Source organism: Lissotriton vulgaris, chromosome 3_1 (assembly GCF_964263255.1).
Source record: "Lissotriton vulgaris chromosome 3_1, aLisVul1.2, whole genome shotgun sequence".
Taxonomy (NCBI): domain Eukaryota; kingdom Metazoa; phylum Chordata; class Amphibia; order Caudata; family Salamandridae; genus Lissotriton; species Lissotriton vulgaris.
Genome location: NC_141689.1, coordinates 843,445,261 through 843,464,584, shown reverse-complemented (window position 1 = coordinate 843,464,584; position 19,324 = coordinate 843,445,261). Strand labels below are relative to the sequence as shown.

The 19,324-nt window shown below is 47.0% G+C and overlaps 1 protein-coding gene across 1 annotated transcript in view; it reads right to left on the bottom strand.

Moving 5' to 3' along the window:
* The window catches only part of CNTNAP4 (contactin associated protein family member 4), a 1,879,337-nt gene that overhangs the window by 925,345 nt on the left and 934,668 nt on the right, over positions 1 to 19,324 (bottom strand). The window contains exon 4 of the mRNA XM_086961154.1: positions 11,068 to 11,215. Coding sequence (XP_086817280.1) covers positions 11,068 to 11,215 — 148 coding nt within the window. The remainder of the gene's footprint in view (positions 1 to 11,067; positions 11,216 to 19,324) is intronic.

Genomic DNA, 19,324 nt, shown 5'->3' with positions numbered 1-19,324 from the left:
AACAGCAACAGAAAAAATCAGCACAGATCACGGGTTAAAGCAGGACTGTGTTCTTGCCCCGCTGCTCTTTAATTTATACACAGCAGATCTGGGCAACGCACTGCACGGAGCAACTCTGGTGACTCCCAGGATTGGGAGAACCAGAATCCAGTTGATACAGTATGCAGACGATCTGGTCCTTTTGGACCATACTAAAGTTGGCCTCCAAAAAGGCCTAACAGCACTAGCGAGTATAATGCCAAAAAACAGCTGGTTGCAAACCCAATGAAAACTAAGATAGTGATCTTTGGCCGACATCCGAAAAAAAAGTTAATGAAATGGAGCCTTTGACCATTAACATTGTCCAGCACAGAATCGTACAATTATCTTGGAGTATGGATCAGTGAAACAGGCCGGCCACAGGCCCATCGACAAAAGCTCCAGCAGAAAGGCAAAATGGTTACTTACGCCATCTGTAAACTTAACGCCACCTTGGAAAGTCCAACAACCTCGGCTATCCAACGAGTTTTGAGGGCAAAATTACTACCTTCCCTCAACTACGTGATTCAGGCATTTCCAGGTAAATTGGCGCAAGACCATGAAAAGATCAATTGTGCAGCCTACAAAAAGCTATTCTGTCTACCGTCGTGCACAAGGAACACTTTAATTCATTTGGAATTTAATCTTAACCGACAATCTTTGAAAGTACTGGCAAGTTTGGCAAAATACTTTTACTTAACCTCTGTGGCCCCAGAGAACTCAATGAAGTTTGTTATAAACAAAATATTTAAATACCTGGGTAATCCGTGGTCAACCGGTCTTGCCTCAGCTAAAGACCTCTTGAACTTAGCTATAGAGAACTAGGACCCCAACATAATTACGTACACAACTATCAAAACATCGATAGAAAAGCAAGTAAGATCATGCTCTCGAAAAATGGATATTGAAGCTTTGACAACTAGAGGCTTCCATGAGGCCCAAAGCTCCCTTCACACTTTACATGGCTGCAAACCTCACCTCACACAGCCAGTGGGGAGACAAGTCCTACAAAGGATTCTTGCAGCTAGACGGCAAGTGGTTCCTTTAAAACATCTGTATCCTTCAGTGAAAGTAAGACCAGCGATCATGGAGTGTCGCCTTTGCCATTATAAGCGTGAAACATTGGCTCACGTTTTACTATGCTGTCCCACCCTGTTGTCAATCTGCCAAATCCATCTAAGGCCCATTCTCCTCCAACTGGGAACGCGGACGGCAAAGGAGGCAGCTATATTGCTGGACACGGTGCAGCACATGGCTAATTTTGCAAAGTTCATCTACCATGCCCGACAAGCCCTAATGGACAGGTCAACTACGGCACGCATGGAATTCATATGGAGGAAGGCCTAATTCAGCCCGGTCCCCTCTAAAAACTTGTCCGGTGCAGTTAAAGGATCTATAGCGACTGCATTTTAGAAATCAAAACACCAAATGGTGGTTTTAGGATCAACCTGTACATATACATTGCTATCTTATTCAATTTTAAACATTTTTTTTAATATTGATTGCTCCTTTTGTATTGTTTTTTATTAATCACACAAATAAAGTGTCAATAATGCCCATGTGGTTGAGGGAGTGATGGAAACTACTATTGACCTTTTGCCCGTTCTGTTGCTATCCACTTCAAAACAGACGTCGAGTATACTTACTCTACAGATGAGTCTAATAGTGAGGTGCCGAACAGTCCTATACAGCATCATGTTGATCCGGACCTCCCACCTCTAATTAACAGGACTGCAAGCGGTTACGTGGGAGATCATACCAGCTTCTCTTCTGACTCATCCTCCTCGTCTTACACTTTGACACTTCCACCGACCAAATTGTGTATTTTCATTTCTTGGTTCAAAAAGACTTACCTGGTCCCACTATGGACCTACATCTGGTTGGTACTTCTTGTGATTTTGCTCTTCATGTCGATTGGATATGTGACAGTGTTTTTCTTATTGATCAATGGCCATTATTTGCCAGAATGCTCTGCTCTGAACTTGGGAGTCGGAATTCTGGCAACTCATACATCGTACCATATCATGAAATATGGTCAAACTCTTGTGAACATTTCAGCTTTCCCTGTTTCAGTGGCATCGTTTGGGATAAAGTAGCTATTGAAATTCACTGCCTGACGGAAAACCTTAAGATACCATATGTGTTTTGCGTCTCCTTAGGAGATGTGATGACAGAGGACATACATTCCAATGATTAGGATGTGCACGCTGTGCATTCATTGTTTTCTGATTTAAAATATAATGCTGATTTTGATGCTTATGATTTATATTTAAATTCTGCCAATTATGCTTGTTTATTCTGTTATCAACATTATGGGCATCATTACTTACACAAAACAAACACTTTAAGACCTGTTTTTAATTACACGCAATGGGAACATTGTCCAACTCCCATCCAGGGGAGTTCTAAAACTCTTTGGGATAAGTTTGCTTATTTTACCGATTATGACACGTCTAATCCAGAATCCTATTTTTTTAGGTTTAAATCTTTTTTTTAGTATTTGTAACACACCTGCCCATATGGCTGTTGGCTACATGAGAATTGGGCACCACATGTGAGTTACAATGAACTCGGAGCGTGCAATCTGTGCATATAGTGGCATAGTAAATTGACAACAAATAACCAGTACAAACCCACCCCCCACCCAGATAAAGAGAATAAACGGAAAAGGAAGAGAAAGGACAAAAGAATAACCTCCCACCACCCCTCTCTGACCACTATAGCTTAGTTATCGCTGTGTCATTGCGCAGCAGCGCCCTTAAGGCCAGGCCTGCTCGGGAGTCATTCCCTGAGGGGCCAGCCATAGGAGGCAAGGGTATCGAGGGCATGTTAGCTCCCAGAACTCTTGGGCTAGGAGTGTCATGAATGGCCGCCAGAGGTCACTAAATATCGAACCCTTCCCTGCCAAGGTGAGCGAGATTTTCTCCATCCCCAGAACGTGCCACTTCCATTGAAGCCACCCGGTGTGTGGGGGGTTGCGGGTGGACCTCCAATGTATTAGTATGTTTTGAGTGGCCATGCCCAGTGCAATCACTATCTGCGCCCCCTCCTAGAACTCAGGGGATATGTAAGTGGGTTTGGGATGCCCAAGAGAACATAGGCAGGGAACCTAGGAAGTTCTGTGTTCAGGTGTTTGTCATTCTCGTCCAATACTTGAGACCAATGGCCTTGTAAGTGCTCGCACTCACAGAGGAGATGGACTAAAGTTCCCCACTTCCCGCATCCCCGTAAACAATCTGAGTTATGTGCAGGGTCGGCCCAGTGAAGGCGCTCTGGAATATTATACCAATAATACATTAGTTTGGTTAGGGTTTCAGCGAGACCTGTGTGACTTGCAGTGTGATGCACCCTAAAACATGCTCCCTCCCACTCTTTAGTGCTGAGATCTCGGAAGAGATCCCTCTCCCAGCGCACACGTCCAGCATATGTATGCATGTAACGTGAGAGAAGCATTTTGTATAGATCTGAGATCAATTTCTTGTCAGACCGTCGAGTGATAAGCCATCTCTCGTAGAAGGTAAGGTGTCGTTGCGCATGGGGCTTCACTTTCAGATGCTGTGCCTAGTGTCGCAGCTGCAGGTAATGTAGCCTTTCCGATTCTAGGAGGCTATAATCCCCTCGCAGTTGCATAAAGGAGATGAAGCCATCGGAGTCAAATAACTGACCCAAGGCGCAAACTCCTGCAGATCTCCACAGGGGGAGGATATCTTGTCCGCCTCGGGGCTAAAGTCGGTGTTGTCAAGGAGTGGCGTGAGAGCGGAAGGGTAGATCGTCAAGTCGTGTTTCCTGCAGGTCTGGTCCCATGAGGATAATATAGTGCGTGTGACTTGTGAGGCGTAGAGGTTGGGAAGTCTCTGCGGCTTCCTAAGGAAGGGGATCTTCATAAGAGAAGTCCCAGCCACGGCACTATCCTGGAAGAGCAAATGTTTCTCTGATTCAGTGCGGCTCCACTCAACCAGATACCAACGTTGTGCCGCTTTGCAATAGAGTGCAATATCCGGGACCCCTAGGCCTCCATCATTAGGAGCCAAAGTGCAGACAACTCTCTTCAGTCTCGGTTTACGACCCTGCCAAATGAATTGAGAGAGTTCTGCTTGTACACAGCTCAGGGAGCCAATGTCGGCTACAGAGGGAGTGTCTGGAATGAGTGAAGAATTTTGTGGAGTATCGTGATTTTATTGGCCGCGGTACGTCCCAGCCAGGAGACGGGGTAGTATTTCCAGTGCTGTAAATATGAGTGGATTTGGGCATGTAGTTTGGCATAATTAACCATTGTTAAAGCCTGCAGCATAGAGGCTGGATGGATTCCAAGGTACTGGACTGACTCGTCAGACTATTGTATCAGGTGGTTGCTCTGGAAAGATGCCAAGGTCAGAGGTGAAAGTGAGAGGTTCAAGGCGGTGAATTTCGTTATATTAACTTTAAACCCAGAGGCACCTGCGAAAGAGTCTAATTCCCCCAGGAATGTGCTAAGGGCAGTCACCGCATCCAATAAAGTGACAAGAACATCGTCTGCGTACAAGCTTATAGTGTGTACGTCGCTCCCAAAGCGAATGCCTGTGATTTGTGCATGTTCTCGGACCCTCTGTGCCATCGGTTCGATATAGAGAGCAAATAGCAGGGACAACAGCCGGCACCCCTGCCGGGTGCCTCTATTGATGGCGAATGGAGTGGAGGTGCACCTATTGACCCTTACCGAAGCTGTAGGACAGCGGTAGCAGTTGAGGATATGCGTCCTCATCTTTGTGCCTGGGTGTATGTGAATTAATACTTGTTCAAGATATGGCCAGTGTACACGGTCGAATGCCTTTTCAGCATCAATAGTGAGAAGCATATACTCCCCTGTGATATGCGAGGTCTTCTCTATGAGGTGCAGCACCCTCTTAGTGTGGTCACTGGTCTGCGCTGACCTATCCAGGTCATTGTCAATAACTAGGCTGAGCTAGCCCCCAATAAAAGTTTACGTATAGGTGTGGCCGGGACTTCGCTCAGGGCACCCTGCAAGAAACGTTCCCGACCTATATTGGGTGCGTATATAGACCCTATGACTAGAGTGCGGTCACCCACAGCGAAAAGGTAAGTGAGTAGCATGCCCTTGATTTCTGACCCCTTCTGCAAAACCTTACCTCTAAATGACCGGGAAACAAGGAATTGCTACCCCGTGAGTACTTTAAGAGTGTTAGACGACATCTAAAATTCAGGGCCGGCCCAGGGACGCACCTAGTGGTGGGAAGAGCTTACCATCTGGTCTAGAGGGCATTAACCATAGACGTCCGTGGCATTTATCGTGGTGGGCAAGCGGCGGGGGCCGTGAGCAGGGATCCCAGAGAAGATGGGAAGGAGAGAGAGAAAAATAGGACTCACAAAAGCGCAGTCCAGCAGGCACCTAGGGGGATCTGTGGTTGAACCTGCTGCTCGTCTCTGAAGACAGGACGGAATTGAATGTAGCGTTCAAGGTGCCGTAGTAGGGAACGCACAGGCATTACAAGGCCCAGGAGACTGTGAACAGGGAACCCCAAGCAAGTAGAAAATAAAGAGAAAAGGAAAGATCCCTCAAAAACATGGTACAATTGGTGACGGGTCTGTAGTCTGAAATGAAGTCTGTCTTCCGTGGAAGACCAGAAGTCAGTGTTCACAGGGGTGATGTCGTGGCTGGGGGAGACGCCCACCCTTCCCCGCCAACCGCCTGGAATGTAGCCTTGAAGGCAGCAAACAAGTGGCCCAAATGCCACTCACAAGGCCTGTGATTTGGCAAGTACTCCGGGCAGGGCATTCAGCGAGGAATGTCGCTCTTTCCTAATGACCTCGGGGTTTGGCCAAGTAGGACCGTGGCGTCTCCTCTGACGCCTCCATCACGGCTGAGTGTCTCCATTGCCTCAACTCTGAGGTATCGCTACCATCGCTGTCGTCCGGGATATCTAAGCCCAACAGCCGGCTTGCCCCCGACACAGAGCGTAATTGGTAAAGCTTGACGCGATGGCGGAAGATGAAGCGAAATGGGTGACCTCAAGAATAAGCAATGTTGCGCTGGCGAAGGGCTGAGGTAATAGGCTGGAATGTCTTGTGTTTCTGGAACGTGAGTGCGGAGAGAACCTGATAAAGGAAGGGGTTTTGATCCCGAAACATAATCAGGTGCAACACTCCGGCTCTGCGGAGGATCTCCTCCTTAGTGCGAAAGGCCCCACCCTCAGAATCCGTAAGATAGCCGATCCTTCAGCTCGGGCCGCACCTCCCATGCAACTCCAATGGGGCTCTCCCTCTCAATGTGCCACCATACACCGCAAGGAGGAAACAGGCAGTCCGCTGAAGCCAGCCCCCTCGCTCTGCTCCCGTGGAAGTCATCTCCGCAGGGTGGGCGGTGTCCACAGCGCCTGGCCCTGTGAGTCTCAGCTCCAGTCACAGTGATCCGGCTCGGCCCCACCTCTCCCAGGCTCTCGCTCGTGCTCCAAAACATCCTTGTGGGGAGTCTCAAGGCTCTGCGGGTCACTCTACAGTGGGTCCTGTACTGCTCCACTCGTGGGACAGCGATAAAAGGCCCTGGGCTGGTGCTTTATCGGCCGGCCAGCGGGAGAGACGGAAGAGCACGTCCTACCTCGCCGCCATCTTGGCCACGCCCAATCCTATTTTTTTAAATTGCATTCTTCGTCACAGCCCAATGTATTCTTAACCATACTAAATTGATATATTACAATTCCTGTAGAACGGAATTGTCCAAAAAGGGTTATGAGCACTGGAAAGATACTGTTGATTTAAAATCAATTTGGGGCACTAAAGCTTGGTAAGTTCAGGGTACTGAAGCTCTGCATCGTGCCTGCCCCATTCTGACTCAAATATAATTTTTCAAAGATACAGTGCACCAAACCACTTGTTTTGGCTTGACGACTGCTAAAAATTTACATATCCCATCCATTCCTCCTTAGCGGAATATAATATTTGCCACACACACACACACACTAATTATACGATTGATGTATTACAAGCTTTATATCGAAATGACACTTTTAATGTTTCGGAGATTGACTAATCCAGTTGGTTGTTCTGGCAAATAAGCTTAAATGCATTTCAACTGCATTTTTATAATGTAACACCAGGTTTCAAACAGACTACACCAGATCCTTATTTTCCAAATGCACATACAGCTACCACTTACTCTGTGGGTAAATTGTGCCAACAATGGTTGGAACATTCCACTTTGTCATCAGTAAAAAAGCACTTATCACTCTTGTCGAGCGACATCAATTTGGCTGATTTTATCTTAGGGCCTAGAGCCCTTAGAAATAAAAGGTTTATCTATGCAGCTTACAATGAAATGTGGAAACTTTAACAGATGGAAGCAGCTTTTTATCTGCGTAAAATTGATCAGGTAAATTTGGAAAAAGTCCTTGCTGTAGTCGACAATAGCATCAAAACACTGTCTTCACACATTTATACCTTGGATAATATTGTTTTATCTGTTATTAAGTAAGTAATACTTTATTGTACGGTCAATAAAACCTTTACAATTTCTCATTAAAAAAAAGAACAAAAGTTACAGTAGCAAAGTTCATGGTTTAAGACTAATTAATAATAATATTTCATAAAACATCTGTGCATTGTATTAACATCCATGATGCAATTGTCCTTGATTGTGTCCAATACAATACATTGGTAAGGGGTTTGATCGTTCAACATGTTAACAGGTTTTCAGATCCTGAACATGTCCGCTCGCCACCGTAAAGGTAAACAGGACTGACCGCCAGAGGTGCAGCGGTCCCACCAGGCCCATTAGGATGCAACCTCCTCCCTGGTGGTCGCATCCTCCATATTTTACATTGTGGTGGGCGGTGCTCTAAGCAGCACCTGCCGCAATGTAAAATAGGCATGTTGTGCATTGGCGTACACAACGTGACAGGCACCGCACAGTGCCGGCCACCTTGGGTATGCCAATGGGTGGGTACAATAGGTACCCCCCAAGTGCAGCCCCACACTCCCCCGGGGGACCGTAACTGGCCACCAAAACATTTTCCGCCAGCCTTTCCATGGTGGCATCGCCGCCATGGAAAGGCCTTTCCAATGGCACATGATAATATGGATGGCTGTGCCTGCAAGGCATCGCCACCATATTATCTACCTTTTCCGCTCTGCCGGCAATCAGACAGGCGGAAAAGCGGTGGACGGTCTTTCCGTCTGCCGCTGTACACCTCGCCATACTAATATGGCAGGGGTGTCACAGGGACATTTGGCGGGCGGATTGCCACCACCGGACCAGCAGAGGCTACCGCTGGCCAATCGGTGGCTACCGCCGACCAATCGGTGGCAATCCGCCAGGGATTATAATAGGCCCCAATGTTTCTAAACTGGTGTGGTGTCCTTTTGTAATGTTTTCACTGTGTTACTGTGTGTGTGTACAAATACGTACCCTAGCCAACCAGAACTACCATTTCTAACACATACTTTTGCCCTGAAGGAGTGTGACAAGTTGCCAGCTGTTGCTGCTTTGCACTTCTTGGTCCATTTTTTATTTTTGCTGTTTTTATGTCATTTTGTTCATTAAAATATTACATATTTTTATAAATTAGAGTGCAATATTTATTTTGCTGTGTTTTCAACTTTTCAACTGGTTTGGTACTTCTGATCATTTTACACATTTTCTTAAATTAAGCCTGACCGCTTTGTAGCATAGCTACTGGGGTTGAGCTTAGCTTTAAATTACTGAAAACTTTACTGACTTAAGATTAATAGTAGCAGTATGACTTGTAGTGGACTATCATCTTCCACAACTAATAATCTACTTTCTCACACTTATATTAGCAGCTAAAAGATAAGAAGACATTTTTGTTCTAAACAAAGCATAAACACGTCTATTTTGGTCTTTAATTTTCAAATGTTCACAGTCACAGTTTGATAATTCTCACAATATAGATATCTGCCCCAACAGCCTACACTTTTTTCGTGAACTGACACTTTATCGGGGGTCTTGAGGGGTCAATTTTGTGTTAGGAAGTTATATTGTCTCTAAGTCACATGTAGTAGTTTGAAGTACAGAAAGAGAAAAGAAAGAAAGGAAAACCACAAAATAAGAAAAAAAAAATATTTGATTTTAAAAAGCACCCAATACTGATGAACATCATCATGAAGATCCCATTTATGCATGTTTCTGTTAAATTGTTTTAAGGAAAACCTTTATTGAAAAGTCATGGCGGGACTTAACGAGTGTTTGAACTACCATTTACTAAGAAAGAATGAAATTGAAATATCAAATCAAGGTATCTGAATACAGTGTGAATGGTCACAGGCTTTATGCATCTTTAACAAGACAAGACATAGGTCTAGAACTTTTATACACTGAAACAGAGTTGAGAATGAAAGTGGAGTTAAATAAAAACATAGAAACATAATGACTTAAGTCACTAAAAATTCAATGATGTTAATGCTTCCTTTCCTGATAACTTTTTATTTTTCCAGTTTTTTTTTCTTTTTCCTGCTGTTAGTTGATGCTTTACTCTTCATTGCAAAACACAGGTGGGTGAGTGCAAACTGAAAGCCTGCAAGTGAGGCTCCCTCTTATATGTAAACTGGCAAAATGCTATCACTGGCACTCCAGTTGCCAAATGTACGTCCTGTGGGCAGAACCAAAATGTGACTAGTTGTTACAACAAGCAAGGGGTGTATGCTATGGACTGAATTCTATCAAACAATGTCGAAATGAGCGTAACAGCAAGCTTTTATTAGTGTGTTATATTTCATGCATTAACATGTTTCTACATGAATTCAACCAGACAACTAAAGCTGTCTTTACAACATACCTCAAAAGTGGATGTCTAATTAAGTAGAGCAAATGTGGCTGATATCTGATTAGCAGGCCTTCAGCCTCTCCAGAGGTCAAATACAGCAGAAATCCGAAGGAAAATAATGGAAAGGGGAGGACAACATGATGGATTTTTTTGTAAGTGGTTAAACTATTGAGGGATAACCTTTTAAATGTTAAATGTAGAACAACCTTGAATTCCCTCATCTTGTTTCCAGTTAACAAAAGTTAATTCTACATTTTGAAATGAATGCTGACAGCCCTCCAACAGTAGATTTGCTGGGCTTGACAGTCTTTAAGGGAGATTTATTGCTGGCAACCTATGTCATCCAGGTTAATCAATAATAGAATGGGTTAAACGATGGTAGGTCAAGGGTTTGCAGAGTCACTGCAGTAAATTCTATATGTGTGTGCCGCAATTTGTTCGAATGTATGTAAACTTAACACACCGCAAACCTAAATATTAATGCAGTCTTTCATAAAATATGAATGCTCGAGCATATTATAAATGTTGTGGAAATATACAACCTCTTTAAATACAGATGTTTTTATTGAAATATTTCAAGGATATACCATACCTCCCAGTACTTCACAAATCTCATCAGGGTGTCACCAGCCAGCTTTCATTGACTGAGACCCTGGTTCAGTAAACACGTCCAGTCTCTCTTCTATTGGACGCCACGCGCGGGAACCCCGCCCGCTTCACCTGAACTCTGATTAATTACTCATGCCTGGCCAGAACTGACTTCAGGGAAGAGCAGATTTATCATTTTAATTAAGAGATAAAGACGTCCAACATGTCTATAATTTGCACTGTCAGATACTTGCAGCGCCACAAAGGCTGAGATGAGCATCCGCAGGCCAGGCACACCCCTTAATTCCTAACTAGGTTTTAGCGTATTTATGAGCCCTTCCCAGATGGATGGTCCTGCCTAGATGCGTCCAATTTATCAATGCACCTCCACGGAGCTAATTAGGGAAGGCTTAAACCCGTTCAAAAACAATGTAGGGCAGGCGGGATTCCGAAATGCTTTTTTCTGCTGAATGAAAAATATTATCAATGTAATTTTGAATAGCAAGAAAACATAAGGTGTGTTAATGTTATCTAACCTCCCTACTTTCTGATAAAAGCACAGACGTGACAAACAGATCAATCAGGCACGTCAGAGTAATGTTTCAGATGGTAACATGGCGGAAGTCCAGACTGACTATGTTCTATGACCTCAGCTCAGGCCTGTGTAATAAAAGGGCTCTCTACTCACGGTAGGCGCAGCCGTAGGCTTCAATCCTCATCCCGATTCTGCCGTTAGGGTTCCAGGACAGGGGGACGAAGCGCAGGAACCGCGCCTTGATGGAATGCTGCAGCTTGTAATTCACAACATTGTCTGCATTTGCGTTTCCTGAGAAAGCCTGTTGAACAAAATCAGTACATTAACACAGGAAATACGTGATGGCTATTAAATTTGCAATCTGGTCTATATGGCTGAGATACCCGCCACCCCCTCTCAACACAATCCCCAAGGATGGGAAACCGGAAACAGTTCTGAAGTTTTTGGAAGACGGGAGGGAGTAACCCTCCCGGCCGTATTTATTAAAATATGAAACAAAATTAAAACATTAAATAAACAGTTTCATATTATGTACAATTTCATTACCACATTGCGATGTTTGGCTAACCTTAACAGATTCTCTAATACAAAGGTTCTCCTAGCCGAACTAACATCCTACAAACATTTACTTGAAATTTTGAAATTGTACATCCTAACGTTTAAGGGCCAACGGCAAGGTCGTAACCGGTGTCAAGATCCCTAACCCAGAAATATCGCCCTCACTTGTGAGGGGCGGCCCAGAGGCGTACCTCAAGTGCAATTACCAATTTCCCTTGACTTGACGGGGGCCCCAATAAAACTCGACGCCACTTAGAGGTCGTACGAGGACTCGTGTGAGGTATCTAGAAGGTAGCGTAGACCCCCCCCCCAAACCCCACACAACTTACCACATCTGCCGTCGCAGACGTCCTGGCCCCGGGAAATTCCCCAGGAGGGGGCTGTAACCCCTCCTACCCAGGAAGGGGCCTTGACCGCCTTTCCTTTTCTTTCGGCGACCCATCCTTAGAAGGGACCGCCTCCCCGTTGAGGGGCCAATGGCCACCTCCCCCGAGCGCTCCCATCCGTGCTGGGTGACGCCCACTCATAGGGATCTTCCAATTAGTGCTCACCGATCATGACCTTACCGCCCGACCAAAATAAATACGACAATGCTAACTAAATGACTAAACTAAAAAGACAGTAGCAACTACAATTTTATTAAAAGCATGCTCACCAATGAACACTAAAGCAGAATTTCTTTATTTGCGAAACGTAACACAAATCGACCATTCTTTATTACATACTCAAAATCATCACGATAATACCACAACCTGTAAACGAAAATCAGAGTTAACCATCAACTTTATTCAAAAACCACTTGCTGTCCTCAGGGGCTGGTGGGTGGGTCAAAATTGGCTCTTCGTTCCGTCTCGAGCTCACGTGCAGCGAGGAGGTGCAGCTTCAGAGCACAGGAACAAGAGGATGCCTTCTGATCTTGCTTCTCCTTTTATCCGTCTTCAGGGCGGGCGTAAACCCGCCCCTGCCTGCCCCAAGGGCGTGGCCAGCCGCGTCAGTGTCTAGGCCAACCCACTCTAGGGCGGGAAAAGGCGCGCCCCGGCTACGCCGCTTCGGGCATACCAGCCGAGACTCGCCTCCCGCCCAAGATGGCTTCCCGGGGGGATCGTGGTACTCCGCCATACGTTCGGGGGGACCGAGTGGTCGCCCCTTTCCATATGGCTGAGATACCCGCCACCCCCTCTCAACACAATCCCCAAGGATGGGAAACCGGAAACAGTTCTGAAGTTTTTGGAAGACGGGAGGGAGTAACCCTCCCGGCCGTATTTATTAAAATATGAAACAAAATTAAAACATTAAATAAACAGTTTCATATTATGTACAATTTCATTACCACATTGCGATGTTTGGCTAACCTTAACAGATTCTCTAATACAAAGGTTCTCCTAGCCGAACTAACATCCTACAAACATTTACTTGAAATTTTGAAATTGTACATCCTAACGTTTAAGGGCCAACGGCAAGGTCGTAACCGGTGTCAAGATCCCTAACCCAGAAATATCGCCCTCACTTGTGAGGGGCGGCCCAGAGGCGTACCTCAAGTGCAATTACCAATTTCCCTTGACTTGACGGGGGCCCCAATAAAACTCGACGCCACTTAGAGGTCGTACGAGGACTCGTGTGAGGTATCTAGAAGGTAGCGTAGACCCCCCCCCAAACCCCACACAACTTACCACATCTGCCGTCGCAGACGTCCTGGCCCCGGGAAATTCCCCAGGAGGGGGCTGTAACCCCTCCTACCCAGGAAGGGGCCTTGACCGCCTTTCCTTTTCTTTCGGCGACCCATCCTTAGAAGGGACCGCCTCCCCGTTGAGGGGCCAATGGCCACCTCCCCCGAGCGCTCCCATCCGTGCTGGGTGACGCCCACTCATAGGGATCTTCCAATTAGTGCTCACCGATCATGACCTTACCGCCACAGGCCGGATAGTTGACCGGCTATCCGGACCCCCCACAACACTCCTACCTAAAGGTCATGGTATAACGTTTTTAGCCATGCTAAGAAGTCTCCTATGAGTAACTCATTCCCCACCCGAGACAAATGCACTCCATCCCCCAAATACATACTGTCATCATTAATACACCCATGCGAAATAGAATGCAGTGTCTTGGAACGGAACAACCTACTCACTTTGTTATTAAGCTTTCTAACAGAATGATTTAAAGCAGGAACCGAAATAGCCCCCCGCCACACTTTTCGTGGGATCATATGGGACCACGCAATTGTGCACCCTGGAACTCTCCTCGCTAACCAACTTACAGTGGAAAGCATCGCCTCAAGAAGAAGTCGTCTACCAGTGGTGACCAAATCATTACCCCCAAGATGTACTATGACTACAGACGGCGGTGACCTCGTCCGCCCTAGCAAACCCTCAAAAAATGATTGAAACTGGTCAATACAGAGACCGCCTCTTCCGTAGAAGGACACACTGTACCCGTATTCCCCAGCTACGTGAATCATGTCACCTGCCTTGAATACGTCTGCGGCACGTCTCACGTATGAGTGGCCCACGACCCACACCTCCTTTTTCACAGCCGGTGATGTCTGACCGCTGACCCGGTGTTGGGTCGACTGCAAAGTCCGCCCCGCCTCGTAGGCTTGCGCAACTGAAAACCAAACAAAAACAAGAAGCGTGAGTACATCGTTACAGCTTCACAACATGTGCAACCGCACTTACCTTTTATAACAATTGGAGGACCAACGCCCCACCCGTTTAACTTGTTCCACATTCAGACCCCTGGCTGTAGCTTCTGTAGCAGCCCCTATCCGAAAGGAATGGGTCCCAAACTCGCCCGGGTTCAAGCCCGCGGCGGCAATCGACATCGCAAGCACCCGCTGAAACTGAAACTTTGTCAGTGGGGTGGCGTCAGCGTGTCTCAACAAGGTCCCCCCCATGATGCCACCCTTCGTGCTAAATAATCTTCTAAACACTTTACCGGGCACATGGAGGACCCAGGAATCCTGCGTATGATTACGCAGTCACCCATCCCACTTTGATCGGTCTTGGACCTGACAAATGAGACCGTCATTGTCTCCCCTCTGATCTGGACGTGCTCCTGGCACAATCCTCCTGTCACATCCTGCTTGTTCCTCGCCACTAGTTCGCTTACCCGCATAGCCCCATGGAATGCCAGCGTAAAAGCGGCTCGGAATAACACTGTCTCAAACTGAGATGAACACGTAGCAGGGAGTCTGGATAATAACTGGGCCAGCCTATCCAAACCTATCGGGCGCCTCTCGTCTACTCTGCGACCCTCAAGGCGTTGCCACCCCCGTAGCGCTTTCTGTACAACGAAAGACGCTGTCGGGTCATGGATCCCATGAGCCCTAGCAACAAAGGAAATGGCAGCCCGATGCCTCTGAGCCGTGGCCACCGATTTCCCGACCAGATGTAAGGACATCAGAAAATTTACCACCCACTCCTCCTGGCCCCAAAGCTCCTCTCTATCAGTCCCCAAAAAGGCTAAATAGGACCGGAACGCCCCTTCATATGCCTTCCTCGTCCTGGGTGCTAAACTCTCTCCCACGAGGTTACGAATTTCGGGGCACCGAGAGAGCAGAGAGCTTCGGGAAAGGGTGCCGGCTCCGGGTCCGCTGTGGGAAGAAAACCCCAGAAAGCCTGCATACGAAAACGAGACAGTGCATCAGCTGCCTGGTTCATTACCCCTGGGACATGTCTTGCTCTGAATAGCACATTCAATTGCATACACAGTAAAACAATTTCCTTGAGCAGTCTCAAAATCCATTTGCATCGTGCTGCCTGGCTATTGATACACTCGACCACGGTCATATTGTCAGACCAAAATACCACAGAGTGATCTTTGAACCCTTCGGGCCAAGTTCTCAGGGCCACTAAAATGGGGAAAAGTTCCAGGAAAGCAATGTTACTTGTCAGTCCACTGTCATGCCACCATGTCGGCCACTTTTGTGCAGACCATCTTGTGCCGAAGATGGCACCAAAACCTATGCTCCCTGCCGAATCTGTCCACAGCCCCAGCTCCTCAGAGGACACGGCCGGTTTGTTCCAGACGACTCGACCATTGAAATCCGCCAGAAATGCCAACCAAATGCGCATGTCCTGGCGGACCTCTGCCGAGAGCCTTGTGCGATGATGGCCCTCCTTCAGGCCGACCATGGCTTGAGCAATCGAACGGGAAAAGGGGCGGGCCATTGGTATAACCCTCAGGGCAAAATTCAACTGGCCAACTAACTGCTGTAATTGATGCAGCTTAACCTTAGGTCCACTTATACACATTTGCAGGGATGTCCTGAACTTTGACACTTTGTCAGCTGGTAAACGAAAACAACCTTCTCCGGAGTCTAACTCGATCCCCAGAAACTCGAGGCAAGTGGAAGGCCCCACAGTCTTACCTGGTGCCAATGGCACGCCAAACTGATTCATCAAGACACAAAACTGCGCCAAAGCCTGCCCACATTCCGGATCCCCGGCTGCCCCCAGGAACAAAAAATCATCAAGGTAATGCATCACATGTTGGAAACCCGTCTTCCTTGTGAAGACCCATTGTAGAAAACTACTGAATTTTTCGAAATAGGCACAAGATATAGAGCACCCCATCGGCATACACCTATCCATGTAATAATGACCCTGAAACATGAAACCTAGGAGACGCTGATCGTCTGGATGTACCGGGAGCAACCGGAACGCTGACTCGATATCAGATTTTGCCATCAGCGCCCCGGGCCCCAGGCGATTCAAAATGGCTACGGCCTCATCGAAGGATGCGTACCGCACCGAACACACTTCTGGGTCTATCGCTTCGTTTACGGAAAGACCACGTGGGGCTGATAAATTATGTATCAGCCGAAACTCACCCGGGTCCTTCTTTGGGACCACACCTAAAGGGGAACAAACAAAGTTAAGAACCGGTGGTACACTAAACGGACCGGCGACTCGACCTCGAGTAACCTCCTTCCTGATCGTATCCTGTACCACGGTCGTATGCTGGAAGACCGATAGCTGATTTTTACATTTCTCTACACCTTGAAAGTCCCCCACTGGGTTGCGGAAACCATAAGAAAACCCGTTCCGCAACACCCCAGCAGAAGTACGATCCGGGTATTCACTGAGCCAAGGAATCATTGCCAAGGTATCAATCGGGGTAGGTAAAGGCGCCCCTCGGACTATGTTAGACCTGTTTGGCGCCTCCTCTACCCCCGTTATCACCCGTTTTGGCTCTGCACGTGGACTCAGAATGGGATGATTGCCCACACCCACTACATTCGTGTCTAAATTTGCACGATCCCTGGGGCCTAGTACATTTCCCCCTGTTGAAGTTCCAACAAACCCCCCTTTTTCCTGTATTGCCGGCAGGCCTCGAGTAATTGTCGGTACCCGCACCTGATCGAAAGGGCGTCCCCGCATACTGGCGGGAGGATTCGCCAACGTTACTCCCTACTAATGGCAGTTTTAACATACCAGTATCCTTCATTTTGGACCATGACACAGAATCATAACAATCCCACGTTAAATTTTTATCATGTTCTTTAGCCTTCCTAAACAGGTTATCATAGCAGAACCAATGATTACCCTCGTGTGATACCGAGTACCCCATGATTCGTGACTGATAAATCGGCAATTCGGGTAACAGATCGGGCCTTCGTTCCCCCAAGATCGATGTAAAAACCCCCCACGCTTTGCCCCAATTGCCAATGTTTTCATTTACCTTAAAGGCGGCCATTTTTGCGCGCCAAACACTCGGATGCATGAGATCCTTGTGGCTCTTAACATGCTCCATCTCATAGTGATCAGTAAGCAACGAGAAGATGTTTACGTACTCCCCTGCCCATATCTTTTCTTTAATAGCCAAAGGAACATGCTGACCCAACTTTTCCCTACGAGAGGGTGCCGACTCATCCCTCGCAATCGGCAATGGCCGCTTACCTGAACCGGACGCTGCCTCTGCTACTGAACCCGTCCCCTGTGGCTTCTCTACAGCTGCAGCCGGCGTGGACACCTTCGCTGCTTCCCGTGACTCACGCAGTTGCTTCATCAGCACCTGTGCGTCGACAGCCGTGGCGCCCTCGCTACCTTTACCCAACCACGCTGCTAATTGTGCTGCCAGCTCGGGCGGCATATCTTCCCCGGACACGGGGGTGACCACAACGGGAATCGGATTCCCTTCCTCCGGCACGGGAGTGGGTGCCTCGAGCGGGGTACTGGGACCCGGGATGTCTTCCCCAGCTGTTCCTCTCCTGGGCCTCTTGTTTTTCCCTCCCGGGGCTGCTCCCGCCAAAGGACGTTTCGTTCCCCCTTCCTCGTTTTCATCCATTCGCCTCTTTAGTTCGGTCATCTCTTTCATGAGAACGCGCAGCATCTGGTCAGTAGTCATGCGCTTTCCCGCCTTCTTCGGCATTCTCCAACAGAGTATCTGAAAAACAAACAAGAACGATTACAACGCTCAAAATTGGCTCTTCGTTCCGTCTCGAGCTCACGTGCAGCGAGGAGGTGCAGCTTCAGAGCACAGGAACAAGAGGATGCCTTCTGATCTTGCTTCTCCTTTTATCCGTCTTCAGGGTGGGCGTAAACCCGCCCCTGCCTGCCCCAAGGGCGTGGCCAGCCGCGTCAGTGTCTAGGCCAACCCACTCTAGGGCGGGAAAAGGCGCGCCCCGGCTACGCCGCTTCGGGCATACCAGCCGAGACTCGCCTCCCGCCCAAGATGGCTTCCCGGGGGGATCGTGGTACTCCGCCATACGTTCGGGGGGACCGAGTGGTCGCCCCTTTCCATTATTTTAGCAGCATTTTTATTGTCCTGTGCTGTTAAGGTGAACGATCACGTGGATACAATCTCTAGTGTACTCATTCATCACACCATCAGAGACCCTGTTTGAAAATGAACACTAAAGCTAACATTCTGTGAATCCCAACACAAAGATGACTGAGAGACAGATGATCCAAAGGCAACTAGACTTTTTTTAACATGCTATTTTATTAATGAAGTCAAGAAAAGGACACATACAAACTACTGCAAGTTGTTCAGAGATAAAATATGCTTTTATCTAATAACATATGTATTGATTGTAAATAATAACAAAAGTAAGTAAAGTAGAGTACATTTCCTTTTTCAACCTACCTTTATGCATTTAGGTAAGTGCTAAATAGCTTAATATTTGCGTCCCCTGAACTCAGTGGGTAGTAAATCAATGGATGTTAACACAAGTGAACGTTCTAAAGGCTGTGCCACTGTATTTGTGCCACTGTATGCCTGCGTCTTTATGAGTTTTGTGGCAAAATTATGGCTATGGGATAAAAGTTTTGCAGAGTACACCACGCACATTATTCTCTTGTGTCGGTACATAGACAATATTTTCTGTAACTGGAAGGGGGACCAACAACTCTTAGGAAGAGTTTTACATAACCTGCACAACAATCCATGGGGAATCAAAACGACCTCCAACTTTTCAAAATCTGAAATTAGGTTCCTGGACCTGACATTCTATGTAAAGGACAACCTGTTACACAGTAAACTCTACAGAAAAGATACAGCAGTAATTTCAATTCTACGAGCTGAAAGTTGCCACCCAAAACACAACATTAAAAACATCCCAAAGGGAGAACTACTTCAAATTAGAAGAAACTGTAGTGAAGAACGAATGTTTGAACTGAAAGGGAAGGTGGCAATCACACACTTGGAGAAGCGAGGATATGGCCCATGTCACCTACAAACCGCAATGAATGAGGTCTCAAAGATTGAGAGGTCCAGTACCTTGGGCCAAAAACCTACAACTATGTGTGAAAAAAAACAAGGATGTATCACAGACTACCACAATTCTTAAATGCCACTGGCACGTGCTACAGTACACTCCAGGTCTCAGAGATCATCTCCGATGCTATCCAGA